The sequence below is a fragment of the Podarcis liolepis genome (assembly GCF_965112155.1).
Source record: "Podarcis liolepis genome assembly, chromosome: 12".
NCBI lineage: Eukaryota > Metazoa > Chordata > Lepidosauria > Squamata > Lacertidae > Podarcis > Podarcis liolepis.
The window spans coordinates 56,509,734-56,526,887 of record NC_139563.1 but is presented as its reverse complement, the minus strand read 5'-3'; the positions used below and the strand labels follow the sequence as shown (position 1 = coordinate 56,526,887).

Here is a 17,154-nt window from a genome sequence, read left to right as displayed (position 1 = left end):
CAGCAAGAGGTGTCAGCAGGAGAAAACAACAAACACACATATTTCAGAAAAACGCATCGCACATATGCTCTAATTTCAACATATATTCTGTCATATAAGGTGCCGTTCTTGAGCTGGTTAACAAAGAAGCTTTTCAACCCTGATATTGTTGTGATTGAGTCATGGTGAATTGGATAAATAATGTAAAGTTTAGCCCACTGGAGGGGGCAAGTGTGAATTATGTCAGTTCTTTTGAGCTCACTGCAGAAGACATTTGAGCCTTTGACACCATATAATTTGCAGCTGAGTGATTGGAAAGAATTAATAGATATGAATTACTCAGAATCATTTACATATGTGTGCATTTACATATATCATCTCCTATCCAGACATCATATAGCGTTAGGCCTATTAAGTTTCAGTATCAGTAATGTGTCCTATGCCTTCACATCGTAGGTTGGAAATCAAAAGAGGTATAAAGTGTGAGAGTAATTGGGGGGGGGGTTCAAAACGAGATTTGATCATTCATATAAAGACTTTTATCTTGAACTGATTCGCCAAAAATTCAGTATTTTCAAGTCACACTGATTTTATTACAAGAGTTGAGTCAGGGCAATTCATATGTTTGTGTTTTGGTTGGATGATGCCCCTCTCACAGTTGCTGCTTATGCTGCCTTACAGTTTGGCTTCTTTAACCCTTTTGCCAGGACATCATAAATCACATCTGCTTCACACATACCTCTTCCGGTGTGATTGGCATGTTTCAGTGGCTGCTCCTATGCAAATCTATCCAAAGAGTTTTTCGGTATAATTCTTCCTAGTTGCTGTTTACATAATGCTCAAGTGACAGCTGGCCCCTTAAGAAGTTCTTGCATGTTGCATAGACCAGTGTTTCCCAACCTTTTTTGGGCAAAGGCACACTTGTTTGATGAAAAAAATCTCGCGGCACACCACCATTACAGCCCCGTGACGTCAGCGCGCAGCGTCACGCCGGGAGGGACGCACGAAAGTGAAAGTTTTCAATTTTTTCCCCTCCCCCTTGCCGGGGAACCTCCAAGCTTTGGGGGTGGGGGGGGAGGAGGCAGCAAAGCGAGGGACTGAGGGACCCTAACCCTAACCCTAACCCTCACCGATCACCCGGGAAAGCATGCGAACGAGGAGCCCCCGTGTCCTGCTCCCGGCAGCGGACGGCACAAAGCGAGGAGGCCTGGACAAGGCAGCACGCTCCCCGCTCTCGCTGCATCGGGGCTTTTCTCCTCCAGGCCGCTTTCGAAGTCCCCTTCTCCGCTCCCAAGAGCCGGAGCCGCTGCTTCCAGGCCCTGTCCGAGCCCCGACTTGTGGCCTCACTTCGAGGAGTGCCTGTTGCTGGGGACGGGGCTGCATCCCCCTCAGCCGCCGCCTCGCTTCCTTCCAGGAGACCCGACGGCTCCCCCTCTCCCGCTCGCCCTCCTGCGCCCGCAGCAGACCGAGACCTCCCCGCCCCCGTCCGGCTCGGCCCTACCTGGGCACCTCCAAGCCCGGCCGGCTCCGCGTCGCGCTCCACGCCGGGCAGCTGCAGCGGGGGCGCGCGGCGGCCCGGCTGAGCGCACCCCGGAGCCGCCGCGCCGTCGCTCGCGAGTCCCTCCGAGAGCCCTCGGGACTGACTCCGGAGTCGCGAGGCGGCGCGTCGCCCAGGGAAGGGGCGGCTTCCCACAAGTCCTCCGGGAAGCAAACGCCCTCGCCCGCCTCCCTCCAGGCAACATCTCGCGGCACACCAGGCAACATCTCACGGCACACTTGTGTGCCGCGGAACACCGGTTGGGAAACACTGGCATAGACACAATGTCAGGATAAATCTCATGTGTGGAAGTCTTCACAAGTAAGTGGCTTGATAGGGCAGCATCCAGCGATACAGGGAGAGGTATATGGGAATAGGTTTCTTTCTTTCTTTCTTTCTTTTTAAATAAATTTTTATTAATTTTCCAAACACATAATAAAAACAAACTATAGATAAGACAATAACATTCAGACAAATAAACACGTATAATTTCTTAGTCTTATTTTCATACACCTTACTTCCCGGACTTCCCCATACCTTCCCTTTTCTGCATCCTTATTTCACATTTCTTCAGCAACTTCTTAAATCTAATTTATACCAATCACTTTCATTAGATTCTTTTTTCTTTAACTTATTGGTTTCAGCTGCAATTCTCTATTTCTTAGTTCCTTAACATCTTAACACTCCTCAATTTTACAACAGTTTTTAAGATATATTTTAAATTTCTTCCAGTCCTCTTCCACTGTCTCTTTCCCCTGGTCACGGATTCTGCCGGTCATCTCTGCCAAACCCATGTAGTCGATCACCTTCGTCTGCCATTCTTCCAGAGTGGGTATGGGAATAGGTTTCTGACACAAAAGTTTGTATTAAATTTATATACTGCCCATCTTCCAAGGATCACAGGGCAGTTTACTGTATAAAAACAGGAAAAAGACATAGCACAATAACAAACATAACAATAATCACCACCCTGCACCAGTTCTAAAGGCCATATATTGTTTAATTAGCCAAAGGTCTGGGAGAAGAGGAATGTTTTCGCTTTGCACCTAAAGAGACGGAATGAAGGTGCCAGGCAAGCCTCCTTGGGGAGATCATTCCCTCACAGAATAGGCCTATCCTCCCGACCTCTCGTGGAGGGGACACACAAAGAAGAGCCTCAAATGGAGAGTGCAGGGTCCAGGTCGGCTCATATGAAAGAGGCAGTCCTTGAGGTATTGCAGTCCTGAACCATTTAAGGCTTTATAGGTCAAAACCAGTACTTTGAATTGGGCCCAGAAACTAATTAGCAGCCAGGCCAGGATCGGCGTTATCTGCTCAAACCTTCTTGCCCCAGTGAAGCAATCTGGCCGCTGAATTCTGCACTGTCTTCAGAAGCAGCCCCATGCATAAAGTGTTGCAGTAACCTACAGTTTTAGTTAGTGCTTGTATCTTGGTTCACTTCCTGTCTTGACTTGGCTCAATTATTAGAATTATTTCTTCAGCAAAATCATTTCAATGATGCATCTTTATTTACAAATGGTGGTCCCCAATTGCCTAGACTGATCTGCAGGGTGGGTTGAGGCTGCCAGAGAGCTAGGGTGTTAAAATAGATTCTTTTCCTCTGCATAGCCTTACTCTGTTGAAAGGAGTTTTTGATAGGAAATTACAGAGCTTTGCTTCCCATTAAGAGGAAGAGTTAGCTTTTAACCACAGAGGGGGACAGCAGGACCTGAGCCCCATGTTTCATCAAGGGAGGAAAGAATTCATATCTTCTCTAGTTTGGCTTCAATGATGGTATGGTAAATATTCTCCTGCTAAGTTGTTGACTAAGAGACTTGGGCATTATTGGTCTTCACTCCCATATGTGACGTAATGGAGCGTAGCTGAGGTTAATGGACTGAGAATATTGGATGAGGATCATAGAGCACGTCTTATTCAGGCTTTTGCCTGGGAATGCATGGAAGGAGATGCAAGACTCTTCTTCTTACCATCCTCTTGGCTGCAGTCTCACATCTTTGTATGCTAATCTGAAGGCCTGGAAAGGGATTCTTTGTGTTTTCTGCTGAATGCACTTAGAATCCTCCCTGTGGTTGGGAGACACAGTTGCACAGGATTCCTGATAGTGGGGCAGATTCAGCAGAACTCTCAAAGAAGCCCCCTCAGACTTTCCTGCTCAACACTTAAAGGTTGGATCTGGAACTAGCAGGGATGGAGATGTTGGGTGCGGGTTTTGGGTTGCCCTGCTCCAATTCCTTAATATGTGTGGTGATAACACTTGAGTAGGGTTGAGGATCAGAATGACCAGAACAGAGGGTAATGCTAGGGAAGGCAGGAGGTTTGAGAAGGGATAATTTTGCATGTTAGTTGGAGTAGCTAAAGGGTGGGGGGATTACACATACCTTATAATGTCTTGATATACCATTATGCATTTGTGGGAGCTGATACATTGACTACAACTGAACCAAGTGCTTCCCCAGACCCAAAAACGTGAGTCACTATTTAGAAACACACAGCACTTTATCATGTCCCTAGAGACTCTTGATAAAATCATGCATATTTCAGCTTTCCTTTAAAAACATTTTGCTCACCTTCGTGTTTGCAGAAAATACCTTGTAAACATGGCATCAGCATATTGCAATAGAAAACCCCAAATGAAAAATTAGGAGAAAAATAAAATGAATTCCTACTTTAATTATTTATAAAAATAAGGATTTTGGGAGTCATTCTCATTATTTTCACGAGCCCGACATAAATCTCTCAACACAGCAGTTGCAGGAGTCATGGTTAACTTGTCTGAGAGGTAATGGGTACCAGCCTCAACAGAGAACAACTCCTGTGGTTTAGCTGTATATGATCCCTGCAGATCTTTGTTTAGTTAGAAATTGGAAGGTTTTTGTTTTTGTTTGTTATTATGTTATGTATTGTTGTGTCTTTATATTGTAAATTGCCCTGTGATCCTCAGATGAAGGGCGGTATAGAAATCTATCTATCTATCTATCTATCTATCTATCTATCTATCTATCTATCTATCATCTATCTATCTATCTTATCTATCTATCTATCTATCTATCTATCTATCTATCTATCTATCTATCTTATCTATCTATCTATCTATCTATCTATCTATCATCTATCTATCTATCTATCTATCATCTATCTATCTATCTATCTATCTTATCTATCTATCTATCTATCTATCTATCTATCTATCTATCTATCTATCTATCCATCTATCTATCTATCTATCATCTATCTATCATCTGTCTATCTATTTAATGAACAAATTCAAGATGCAGGTTATAATTGCCATTATCGTATTTACCTGAGCCTAATGCGCCATCGAATATAATGCACACCTACATTTTCAGAACCCTGAAACCAAAAAAAGTATTTGCTGGCGAATGTAAATGTGCCATCAAATCTAATGCACACTTTAATTTTTGCAACGTAATTTGGCCAAAAAAGTTGCGCATTAGATTCAAGTAAAATACGGTAATTTTTCTTAACCTTTTTGTTTCAACCTTTTAGTTTATAACCTTTACATTTCACAAACATAACGTTGAGTCTGGTGCTTTCTGCTCTAAAGAAAGAAAGACCATATGTCAATGGGTCATACAAATTTCCTGTCTGATCATTTTAGCAAGTTTACAAAAGCTGCTCTGTCCAGCTGCCTGGAGGAAAGTCTAACTCACTATAGATGACCAGGTGAATGACTCTACCAGGTTGGGTTATGAACTAATGGATTTTATTTTTGCCTCGTCTAGCTACTATACCTTCAGATAGAACTCGTTGTTTTTTTTACTTTGGTACAAACCTACTTTTGTGGAAGCTGTAAAAATGAATATAATGCTTTTTTCCGAACGGGATTTGAAGAAAACTCATCCTTAATGCAGTCAGTTTGCTTGTTGAGTGGTGAGAAACCCACTTTGGGACTCTTCAGTTTCTTTTCAAACTTGTACTTATTTTCTTTTCCTTAGAAATAATACTTAAAGTCAGCCACATCAAAAGAACTTGCTGCCCTTGGTGGTTCTCTTGGCTGCTGCCTGTGACTCTACTGTGTCTGTCCTAAATTAATTGGGGGAAACTGGGCCAAAAACCGTTTCGCTGAGGTCAGCCAGTTGGGGTGCTGCACATTCGTGACAAGCTTAATGACAAGCCTTTGCCAAAGAGCAGGCAAGTTGGCTGAGACAGGCAGCCTAACAAAATGGCTTCTCCGTACAGCTTTCCATTTGCTGGCATCCCAGAGTATCCCATCACTGAAGCATCATGTCAAGGGCTATTGCCAGGCAGGTGGTTTCCTTCTCGAAATCTTCCTCATTAAGTTTGGGTAGCACCTGGGTTTAGGGCTTCTTTCTTGCTTTCTCACAGTTCCATGTTTGCTGTTAAAAATGTCCCATTCCACCTGGCAATCATTGTGTGGTTAATTAAATTACTGGATTGTCAGTCTGGCTCCACAATGGTTTGCTTTGCCCTGTTGAAGGAAAACAAACATATGGCGCATCTTTGATCTATTGTCAGCTGGTTGGGAAATTGCCCAATCAAAAAAGCATCCTCAAAAGCTGTCTTGTAATAGTTAGCAAACTCAGGATCAGCTGGATATAATTTGTTCCTAATTGAAGTGGGACAGTTGCAATAAGGATGGGCTAGCAAGCCAAGGAAAGAGGTAATAATTGTATTACTGTCATAATAATTTAAACAGTTTTTGCTCTGCCCTTCGACGGAAAAGCGGATTATATTCCATCAATAAAAACAAAATGTTCCAATCAACATTTAAAATATTCAGTTATTTTAAGTTATTTTATGCAACACAAAGGAAAAAAGAATTAGAAGGGGGGGGGGGAGCAGTTTTGGCCGCCATTTCTTAAAGTTCTTAAAGTATTTCTTCTAATGACCAGCTGGAGTGAATTCAGTTCTGAGAGAGGAGATGCCAAATGGAGCCGATCTCTCCACTGATCTGATTGAATTATTGTGCTCCCCTTCTCTCCCTCTGCTGCATCCTGATGGAATGCCTCCTCTTAGGTGGCATTTGATGGAATGGAGATGGCTGCCATCTTTTCCCTTGCAATACAGTCCTGTTCCATTACTGCCCTGATGAGCAAGTGCTATGTAGCTGCCCAGTGCACATATCTGCCAGGGACTTCAGGGCTCAGACCAGGAAGCTAAAGGTTGGCACCTAGCCTAGTGAGCACCTAACCCACAGACTGCGTGCCTCAGAGTCCTTTTGAGGCACAAAAAGAAAAGGAGTTGTGCAACACTGCTATGATTGGTATGGGCTTCTTGGAGTAAGGCTGAGAAACTTGCCCACTCCCCCTGCTGAAGAAGGCACCCGCCACCAGCATGAGCAGCAGAAACCCGAGTGTGCAAGGATAACTCTACCACTCCTTCCTTCCCTCCCCAGCTTTTTTATTTTTATTTTAAGTAAGCCCTGACATGGGGTAAAGGAGGCACCTCCTCTGGCTAGCAGGCAGCGGTGGCAGCCTGAGCAGAGGTGAATGGTACTCCATTCCGGAATGTTCCACTAGAAAAGAAGCACAGGGTGGGGTGGGGGAGAGACTCCACCCAGAGGCTCTACATCAGGCACCCCCATACTCGGCCCTCCAGCTGTTTTGGGACTACAACTCCCATCATCCCTAGCCAACAGGACCAGTGGTCAGGGATGATGGGAATTGTAGTCCCCAAACAGCTGGAGGGCTGAGTTTGGGGATACCTGCTCTACATGTTGGGACTGGTAGCTCAGAAGGATCAAGGTAAAGCCAGCTCTGCTCCCTCAGGATGGCATTTCTCTTCTACAGGCTACTGGGGCTCCTCTCACACTTCTATCGAATACTTTAGTTTTGTTTTTCTCTATGAGTTAAACATATGTAAACTGCATTAATATGCAGAATAATCAAATCTGTGATCTGTAATTACTGAGGTGATCCTGCCCTGACCGCAACAGCCACCATTAATGTTGCTGTCTCTAATACGCTGGTAGAGCGTATGGGTTGCATGCAAAAGGGTGGCGGTTCAGTCCTCAGCGCCTCCTGGTAGAACTGGAAGGGACTTTTGTTTGAAACCCAGAGAGCTGCTGTCAGTCAGTGTATACAGTGCTGAGCTAGATGGATCAATGATCTGTTTCCGTACCAGCTAGCTTCTTATGTTCCTGTTGGATGCGACTGGGCATAAGTGTTGGTGTACAGTGGTACCTCAGTTTACGAACTTAAATCCGTTCTGGAAGTCCGTTCTTAAACCAAAGCTGTTCTTAAACGGAGGCACGCTTTCCCTAATGTGGCCTCCCACCGCTGGTGCCCTTCCACCGTTCAGCTTCCATTTGTAGACTGAGGTAAAGTTCGCTAACTGGAACACTACTGGAATTCGTATACCGAATAGTTCGTAAACAGGGCTGTTCTTAAACCAAGGTACCTCTGTATTTGTAACAGTCATTAATCATACAGACTACATAATATACTTGTCATATTCCTTGCAGGATGCATGATATTTGAGGTTGTAGGGTGCAGGGTGACAAACAGCTTTTTCATTTAAAAGTGTTGGTGACACACTTGCTAGCACTTTCAAAGGAGAAGGAAAAACATGTTTCCTACAGCTTTTCTATCTGTGCAATGGGAAATATGCCTTGAGTCAACCAGTTGAACTTGGGTCCCATAGACAATCTTTGGGACAAATTAGTCACAACCCAACTCAGGTCCCATTGATTTCAACCAGCTTAGTCTGGATTCAACATGGTGTGTGTTGATATTCGTTGTGGATAACAGTTAACTTTAAGTGAGGGTATGCTATATTTAAAAAAAAATAATCACACCAAACATACTGTATATTTTGTTCTCTTTCTGTTCTAGGCCTTCTGCTCTATCCGGTAGCCCAACATATTCAGAATTGCCGTTCATCCGAATATCCCCCCACAGGAACCCTGCTTCAGCATCAGAATCTCCCTTTAGCCCCCCTCATCCCTACATTAACCCTTACATGGACTATATCCGATCACTGCACAGCAGCCCTTCTCTGTCTATGATCTCAGCGGCTCGGGGCCTCAGCCCCACAGATGGTGAGTTTCAGACTGGCTTCCTGTTTGCTCTCATTTTGGCAGCAGCAGTTACATTAATCTTGTCAAAGGATCTCTTCAGCTCCTTCCAATCAGCTGCAGCAGGTTTGTCAAACATTTATTATGTCATAAATGTTTCAATACTTCCATCAGCCTATAGCTGGTCATTTGTACATTTCATTGAAACATCAACTAAAGGTACCATCTTGTTTGAAATTTTAAATATGGAAATATATTTATTGCTTCTAACTCCTGCCGCCATGGACTGCCTTTCTTCTTGCTTACACCAGTGTAAAATAGGCAAGATAGGAATACAATGTGTTGGAATCAGTTCGTGGCATTTAGCCATAGTCTCTTCCCAGAACTTTTTAAAAGGAGACAAACGTTATGTCTTCATTCCATGGGACTGTGATTGTTTGTATTAAATTTAATTTGGAAAAAAATGTAATTCTTGCCAAATTTTTGGTAGGCAAAACATTATGAAGACAGATCCCCTTGAATTCAGAGTTATAAACCAAGAGTTTCTTTATGTTTAAAAGCATAAATTATCTTAATCCATCTAAAGTTAGTCATTGCTAGTTTCCATTGAAACCAGTGGAACCAGTTAGTTGTAACTAGTTTTCCCCATTGCTTTTAGTTGAACCATCTTAAAATTAAGCCAGCTTTAAACTAGAGAGGGGCCATGTTATCAGCATCGTTTTATTTATCGGAATCAATTAGCCTTGCTTTCAAGGTTTGGATTTTATAATTATGAGTTGTATTTTCGCCCAACCCATGCTTAGATAAGAATACAGAAATCCATCCTTGAGAATGGTTTCACATCTATGCAGATTGATGGGGAAAGCAACACAAGTGAATGCAAGAAAGATTTTTTTGCAAACCTGTTTTGCAAATTTCACATGTTCTAAAATATGTGTTCTGCATCAGGGGCAGCTACGAAAATTACACAAATGTAACAAAACTCCAGAAACATTTAATAATTTCATATAAAAAGTATATGCATCTGCTGCTCCCCAGCTGGTTTTCCCTTTTTGTCTCCTGCTGTGTGGTGCAACCCTCCTTCCAGTTGCAGGTCCATATATATTGTCATGGACTGGTTAGACACAAGGAATGGTGGGAGGAACCAGCTGGGGAATCGCCAAGCGAAGAAGGCTCAAAGCCTGGGCAATAGTGGTGGGACAACGATGAGTGGTCAGAGGGAGAAGACAGGGAAGTGGAGTTGAAGGGCTAACAGGGCTCAGTGAGTTGGGAGAGTCTGTGGCAGAGAGAAGTTTGGAATCAGAGGCAGAAGCTGAAGCAGACAAATAGGAGGGGGGAGGTCAAGCGGCAGATATGAGTCAGGCTAGCGAAGAGTCATGGGTGACCCCCCACCACTGCTACGGCAAGCTCCTCTCCCTGCCCTGACTTCCAGAAGAGGTATGAAACAGGAGGAGCAAAGACAGTCTGCATGCAGGCAGCATCTCCAATTGCTTGCAAGAAGTCCTGAAGAGGAGGAGACCTAGACTGCTTTTAGTCACAGCAACGGATTTCATAGTGTAGGACCTACAGGGCATGAGCAACTGTGCTCATTAGGCCCAAAACTCAGCCAAGGCTGTAAAGATGGTGTTTCACTAATAAAAAGTTAACTCCAACTTTCAACTGGGGGATTTACAGACCAGCTTGCTCTGTGACATATATGCAGGCTGTGTGCTAGCATGTTCAGAAAGGGCCACCTTGGATAGTTCATGATTTGGCCACATCCTGAGCCATTCACAAGACCAAGAAATCTAGAATAAACATTCTTGACTGACTGAAAAAGTTTACTCATGAGGAAAATGGAAAATTCATGATTGTCTGAACCTACCCAAAGTTAATATTATAAAATAATGCTAACGTAGGAACATCTAAAATTCCTATGGAGAAAAAAGAAAACCAAGGTAGGTATTTCATCTGAGTAATGGGGGGGGGGGAGATATGTATGCTGGGCTCTGTTAACTGTACAGTAATAATACTGTAATTTGAGTATTTAAAATGGTAATTGCTGCTAAATTGAGCTATAATGGGTCAAATTAGCTAGCTAGTGTGTATGGAAGACAATTAGAATACTATTTTAATTAAGGGAAAAGTGCTTCCCACCACACATGAAAATGGCAGATTTACAAAACCGACAGTCTGCCTTTAGCTGAATTTGAAAAATGAGCTGTTCTCGCTGCCCAAATGGATAATACCGTAACTAATTAATCCTCACATATAAGAACATATACCTTTACAGATAATCCATTACTTATGGGTGCTTGTTCTTATGAGAATAAATTTTAATGACCTGTTGTCAATCAGAATTTTTATTACATATGCAGGGCATTTGTAATAGTGAAAAAGAAAGTTTAGCTTTTCGTCTAAAACATTTAGTTAATTCCTCAAAACTTATAGGGCATGTGTGTATGTCAATACCTTGGTATTTGTTGAAAAATCCTATTTGGATATCGGTTATATATTGTTGGTCTCTAGATCTCCCTTGATCTACAGCTTCATATTTATATAGCAAGTATGTAATTTCTAATAATTTTTGTAAGAATTGCCATTAGGAACATAGCTCAGTTTGTCTCCACCAGGTGTGGGGAACCTTTGAGACTCCAGGTGTTGTTAGTTTACAATTCCCATCCTCTCTGGCCATTGGCCGTACTTGCTCGGCTGATGGGAGTTGCAGTTCAGCAACACCTGCAGGGCCAAAAGTTCCCCACACTTTGTGTACATTGATTGGCAGCTGCTCTCCAGAGCTTCCCAAAGGTCCTTCACTGTCCTGGTTGGAGATGATGGGGATCAAATGCATAAATGTGTACATGCTGGGAAACCATATTAAAAAAGACCTTTTCTATGTCCCAGGTGAGAATGAAGAGAAATAACTCCAGTACTTCAAAACTTAACTTTCCAAATAACGAAGTTTAGCAAGTTGCATGCTGGTTTCCTTTTTCACCATCTCCTGATCATTTCCTTTAGGGCAATCAGTTTAGGTTTCCCCTATGATCAGAAGTTGCCCCTTCCCTGAGGCTATGGATTGGTAGTCACGAGCAAGCTGTCTTTTCAAGAGGGCTTCTCTGAGCTGCTTGCTGTGGAACTCTGGGAAGCATTATTTGAAAAGCACCTTGCTGCAGAATTCAGCTAGCTCTTACTACAGTAATTCTGTAAATCACCCTGCTCAGTAAAGCTAACTTCTTACCCATGTGCTCCTGTTTGGCTCTGTTCTTTGAGCAAGAAAGGAAAGTGAAGGCGTTTCTTCATTTCAGAAGTAAAGCATCTTTCAGGGAAAAGAATGCCAGTAGTGTAATTTATCTTTATGTGCTCATTTCATGCCCTTGCAGGTTCGCCAGACTTGCCTTTTAAAGTTTTCAGCTAATGTTATTGTTAGTTAACCCAGACACTTATGTCAGAAAGCTCAGGAAGTATTTTAAGTGTGTCTGGAAAGATACTGCTGTTGTCTAATACTATAAAACTTTAAAATCAATGATTTCCTGGAAGGATTTTTGCCCCACTGTTTTTCTCCAACATTTTATGGATGGTGAAGTGGTATAAGAAGGGTTTTATGCTGAAAATCCAACTAGTAATTCAAAAATACATTAAACATTCTTAGTTTGCTTTTCATTCCCAAGCAGTATAAAGTTCTGAAAACTGGATTTTGAATAGATTTACTTTCATAATGTTAAGGCATAATCTCACAATGACATACGCTGGGGTCCAAAGAAGGGCTGTGTATGAGGAAGAACTGTGCACACACTCGGAACGTCGCTTGCTCTTTTTGTTGAACCAGTTCTGATTCCTAAAGAGACAAGCCACATTTAAAATTGCCCTGAGGTTTGCCTCTTTAGCCTCCTCCTCAGAAACTCCTTTTCGCTCAGCTCCATTCTTTACAGACACCTTCTTTCTTGTAAGTGGCATCCTTTTTGACATCCTTAGTAGGCCACCTTAGTTTGTGCCTAAGGCAGGAAGCTGAAACCCCGATTCATTGTGCATGTGGCACTTGAGGTTTCAACAGCTCCAGCATTCTCTGCCTCCCGATTGGTGCCAGCACCACTCCTCCAGCACCAAAGGTACGGGTGTGTGGAAGTGTCTGCTAGTGGGACTCCCACCAATAGTGGCCTATGGGAAGTCTCCAAATGGAGCAGGAGAGGGAGGGACTGAGCCAGCCTGGGTTTCACTGGATCCCAAGTTGGCCCTTGAGTCGTCAGGTGAGGACATTGGGCATGATCACCACACCAGATCCAGGCTAGTATTGAGTCTGTTTGGGATTTGTCTGACCTTCTGACCTAGCTTGGGTGAGCAGCAAGGTCATAGATGCCAGTGGTACCTCCTGCTGCTGCCCAGCCAGGGTGAAACTTGCTATTCCAACTTTTCAGTAACAAGCTGAAGGACATTCGTTCCCACTTCTGCTATTCACTCCATTGAAATTCATTTTACAAATGCATATAGCAATAAAATTACTGTGTTTGATCCAGAGCAAGATCCACTTACCGTATTTTTCGTCCCATAGGACGCTCCGTCCCATAGGACGCACCTAGTTTTTTTGGGGGGAAATAAAGGAAAAAAATTTTCCCTTTATTTCCCCCCCAAAAGCAGGTCGGGGAAACCGAACCAGGTCGAGGAACAGCGGGATGGCGGCACTGCGCCTCCCTGCTGTCCCCCGAGCTTGTGGGGCTGGCCAATGTCTGCCTGGCGCGAGGGGCGCTCTGCATCAGGGTGCCTTGCCCGCCGGGCAGCAGGCTGCTATCCGCAGTGTGGGGAGCCCTGCGGGGAACTCCTGCAAGGCTCCCCACGCTGCGGATGTCTGCCGGGCGCGGGGGGCGCTCTGCTTCAGGGTGCCCCTCGCGCTGGGCGGCAGGCTGCTATCCGCAGCCTAGACATCCCTGCGGGACCTCCCGCAGGGCTGCCTAGGCTGCGGATGTGTTCCCGAAGCGCCGGGCACTCTGCTTTCAGGGCGCCCGACGCTCCGGGAAGCAGGCTGCTATCCGCAGCCTAGACAGCCCTGCGGGACCTCCCACAGGGCTGCCTAGGCTGCGGATGTCTTCCTGAAGCCTGGAGAGCGAGAGGGGTCGGTGCGCAAAAGCCTTCAGCAAAAGCCTGCATTCGCCCCATAGGACGCACCCAGATTTCCCCTTCATTTTTGGAGGAGAAAAAGTGCGTCCTATAGGGCGAAAAATACAGTAGGTCCTTCTGAAATCAGTGGGAAACGAATTAGACACAGCTAACTTTTCAAATAGATTTCAAAAGGACCTAAATGCCAAAAGGACCTGGAACTCTCTCCTACCCTAGGAAGGCTAGACTGGCTCCCTCCTTGTTGTCCTTCTGCCAACGGGCTTTTGGGAACTGACTGCTTTTAATGAGGGGGCTGGTGCCATGCTGTTTTTGTTGTGAGTGTATGCTTTTTGTAAGTTTTAATTCTTTTAATGTTTAATTGCTTTTTAATGATTTTTCAATGTTTTTAGCTATTCTTATTTTATCACTAAGCCACTTTGAGTCCCTGCCAGGAAAAAAGGGTGGGAGAAATATAAATATATACAGCCACTAACCTGCTTTGGATCCCAACCTGACTGTGTGCCAGCAAACATATTGGTGAATTCTTCACATTACCACTTTGCAGGGTGTTTTGAAAACAAATACCTTATCACAGCTTGCATGATATTAAAAGGGGGGGAAAACCACACAAATTGCTATCATTATAGGCAAGAGAAAGAAGAAAATGAAACTCTGCATCCTGTTTGCCACATGTCATTTAATGAAGCTTTTTATGTCCTGTTTTTAGCTCCGCATGCTGGAGTTAGTCCCGCTGAATATTACCATCAGATGGCTCTCCTGGCAGGGCAGCGCAGCCCATATGCCGACATCCTCCCATCAGCTGCCACGGCAGGAGCCAGCGCTCTTCATATGGAATATCTCCATGCTATGGATAGTAAGTGATGTTGCTACCAAAGAGGTGAATTGAAAATTATGAACTCGGTGAAAACGCCAGATCGGCAAATAATTTGAACGGTGGGATGGAGCTGTTGTCAGTGTACATTGTCTCAGAGTACGGGCCTTCAACTGGTGGTTTGAGACCATGGGAGCTCTTCTGCCATGCAAAATACATGGTAAAAGGTTAAGAAATGAGCCCCCAAAGGCCCTTGGGGGCTCTGGGTCTGAAAAGGCTGAAAATTCTTGGTCTGGAGGTTTAAACAGAAAGCAATTTTGGGGTGACTTCACTAATTTCATTTGTAGTGGCAGCATATTAGTCTGTGATCCAAAATAACCAGTGAGAGACCTATCATCACATGCCTGCTCTGATTCTTCCCACTTTTTTTTCTCTTGGCCCCTGAATCTGTGACACTGACAATACTATTACAGGAATGTAAATGGCACTCTACAAGGTTTCATGAACGGTGAGCCCCTGCCCCAGGAAAAAAGGGGGGAAGTCTGTCTCAGAAGAACTTACATTTTGAATTTTTGCAGAGGAGAAGTCCCAACAGTGGCCTGTGTGTTAGGACAGAGCCTTCCTCCTGACATTGGCTTTGCTGCTGCTTCCTTAGACGTGGCTGGGGTGTGGCAGGGCAGTGACCAGCGTGGGGCTGTGTGGGTGAACTGGTGGCCACAGTGGTGCACCCACATGACCCCAACCTTGCAACTGCCCTGTTGCTACCACCTCCAGATAAGCAACATCTACACCAATGTCGGGAGGGTGGTTCTGTGGCTCCACCCCACCGCAGGCATTGCTGCTGAAGAAGACAACAGAGGGTGGGGAGCTTTTACAGACAGAAACACCCAGACGTGAATTATCTACATGGAGGTGTTTGTCTGCAACAGCTACTGCTGGCCCAAGACATTTTGCTGCCTGAAGCAGAGCACAAGATGACAGCTCTCCCATTCCATGTACAGGACTGGCAGCGGAATCTTACTTCAGCACTGGTGAGGGAACTGCATCCTTCACCACACCTGAGGGCCCCAGGTTATCAGACGGGGTGCTGGGAAGGCCATATCACACACAAAGATCTGTTCTTCAACAGCTCAGTGCAGCCCTATACCTCCCAGCACCTGCTACCGTAGGTGGGTAGAGCCATTCCTGGAATCATAAAAGAGCTCCAAAACATTCTTGATCTTACTCTCATGTGAAAACGTTTGCTGTATGTAGAATTGTGACCCTTCAGAAGTAAAGAGATAGATTTGGCAAAGTCTTGAAAAGGGAAATCTACAAGAAGCCATTTTTATCTGTGGCTCGATTTGGAAAATACAAAACGTTCTTCAGCTTGCTGTTTGCCAAATTCATTTTTACTGACTTAAAGTGAATTTTCCCCAAAGGCAATTTTGTAGCATTTAAATGGTTGTTATTTGTGCCTTTATTCATTTTCCTTGTAAACATTATTTTTAAAGTTGCATAGAAGCTAGCACAGATGGGCCAGTGGACTTGCTATTGAGTTTGTACAGAGAGTTACAGCCATTTCTGCTCTCTGAAAGGTCCACGTCACTGTCACACATTTTTACATGTATACTTACGACATCTTAGGCATATCCTTGCAATGTAATTGCTCTCAACTCCTGGAGTTGGAAAGGGTTGAGAAACAACATGGGCATTCTGCTGCCATAAGAGCTGGCTCATCTTTAGAGTTGCCGCTGAAGACTGACCCAGGTATCACCAAAACCGTTATGGAGCTAAAAGAAGACACACGTGAATGAGATATGGTTTTGGAACAGAAAGTAACACTGTTTCATTCAGTCCATGGAGAAGATCCAAGTATAATTTGGGCTGTTTATATTTAGTTCTAATTGCTTTGCTGCTAATGGCTGATGATGAATATGATACTTAAATCTTATTTTGAAGGAAGTGGTACTAGACAAGTTCATACAAAGATAAACCAACTATAATATATGGGTATTGCTGAGATTCACAGAAAACCACTTTGTAGGATTTGGGAGATGGTAGGGGAGTCTGCGTTGCTACTATCGGTCTGCATTGCAGATGGTTTTGTTATATATATGTCAGTATAACGAGAGTTTCCAGCCCCTCCCACACCTTTCAAAGGGCTACTTGAAGGCATGTGTGCTCCAAAGGGAAGGCAAAAGAGGAGATACACAAGCCAGGAGCTCATCTGTGCCTAATAACAATAAGTTCTTGTGTATTACGCATTTTATATTGCTTGAAAATACTGTTTCAGTTCTGAGAAAACTGCTTTGAGCTTCAGAAGAACGGCATACAAATGCCATGAGTGAGGGAGGGAGGGAGGAAGGAAGGACTGGGATTACACCCAGATTCAATACAATTCATGTTAATGGCTTCTGGGTAGCTAGTTTGCTTTGTTTGCTATGTTTCATTGGGCACGTGTCAGTGACAGCTGGGGTGGCACTTACCAATGCAACTGTTGCGTGCACTGAATAGACCTAGCCCTTGGTGCCTTCTAAGTGAATCCTCAGGGCCAGCCAAAAGCTTGCTGCTTCCCACAGGGATCTGGTTGGCCACAGTGAGAACAAGATGCTGGACTGGATGGGCCATTGGCCTGATCCAGCAGGTTTTTCTGGCATTCTCAGGTTTATGAGTTGGAGGTATAACTTCTAAAGCAGGGACCCTGGTCTACCTGTGCGGCTTCCCAGTGTGTTAGAACCCTGGAGCATCTTAATTGCGCAG

At 44.2% G+C, this 17,154-nt stretch overlaps 1 protein-coding gene and 1 long non-coding RNA gene across 7 annotated transcripts in view; one reads left to right on the top strand and one right to left on the bottom strand.

The window, feature by feature from the left end:
* GLI3 (GLI family zinc finger 3) overlaps positions 1-17,154 on the top strand; it is a 238,411-nt gene that overhangs the window by 148,173 nt on the left and 73,084 nt on the right. For all 6 annotated transcript variants that reach the window (XM_083468761.1, XM_083468758.1, XM_083468759.1 and 3 more), the window contains 2 exons: positions 8,332-8,537; positions 14,308-14,454. In XM_083468761.1, coding sequence (XP_083324887.1) covers positions 8,332-8,537; positions 14,308-14,454 — 353 coding nt within the window. The remainder of the gene's footprint in view (positions 1-8,331; positions 8,538-14,307; positions 14,455-17,154) is intronic.
* LOC310690217 lies at positions 5,219-8,579 on the bottom strand. Its single transcript, XR_014517990.1, has 2 exons — positions 8,459-8,579; positions 5,219-5,966 (listed from the first exon to the last, which is right to left on the bottom strand). It is a non-coding gene; the product is annotated as an uncharacterized lncRNA (long non-coding RNA).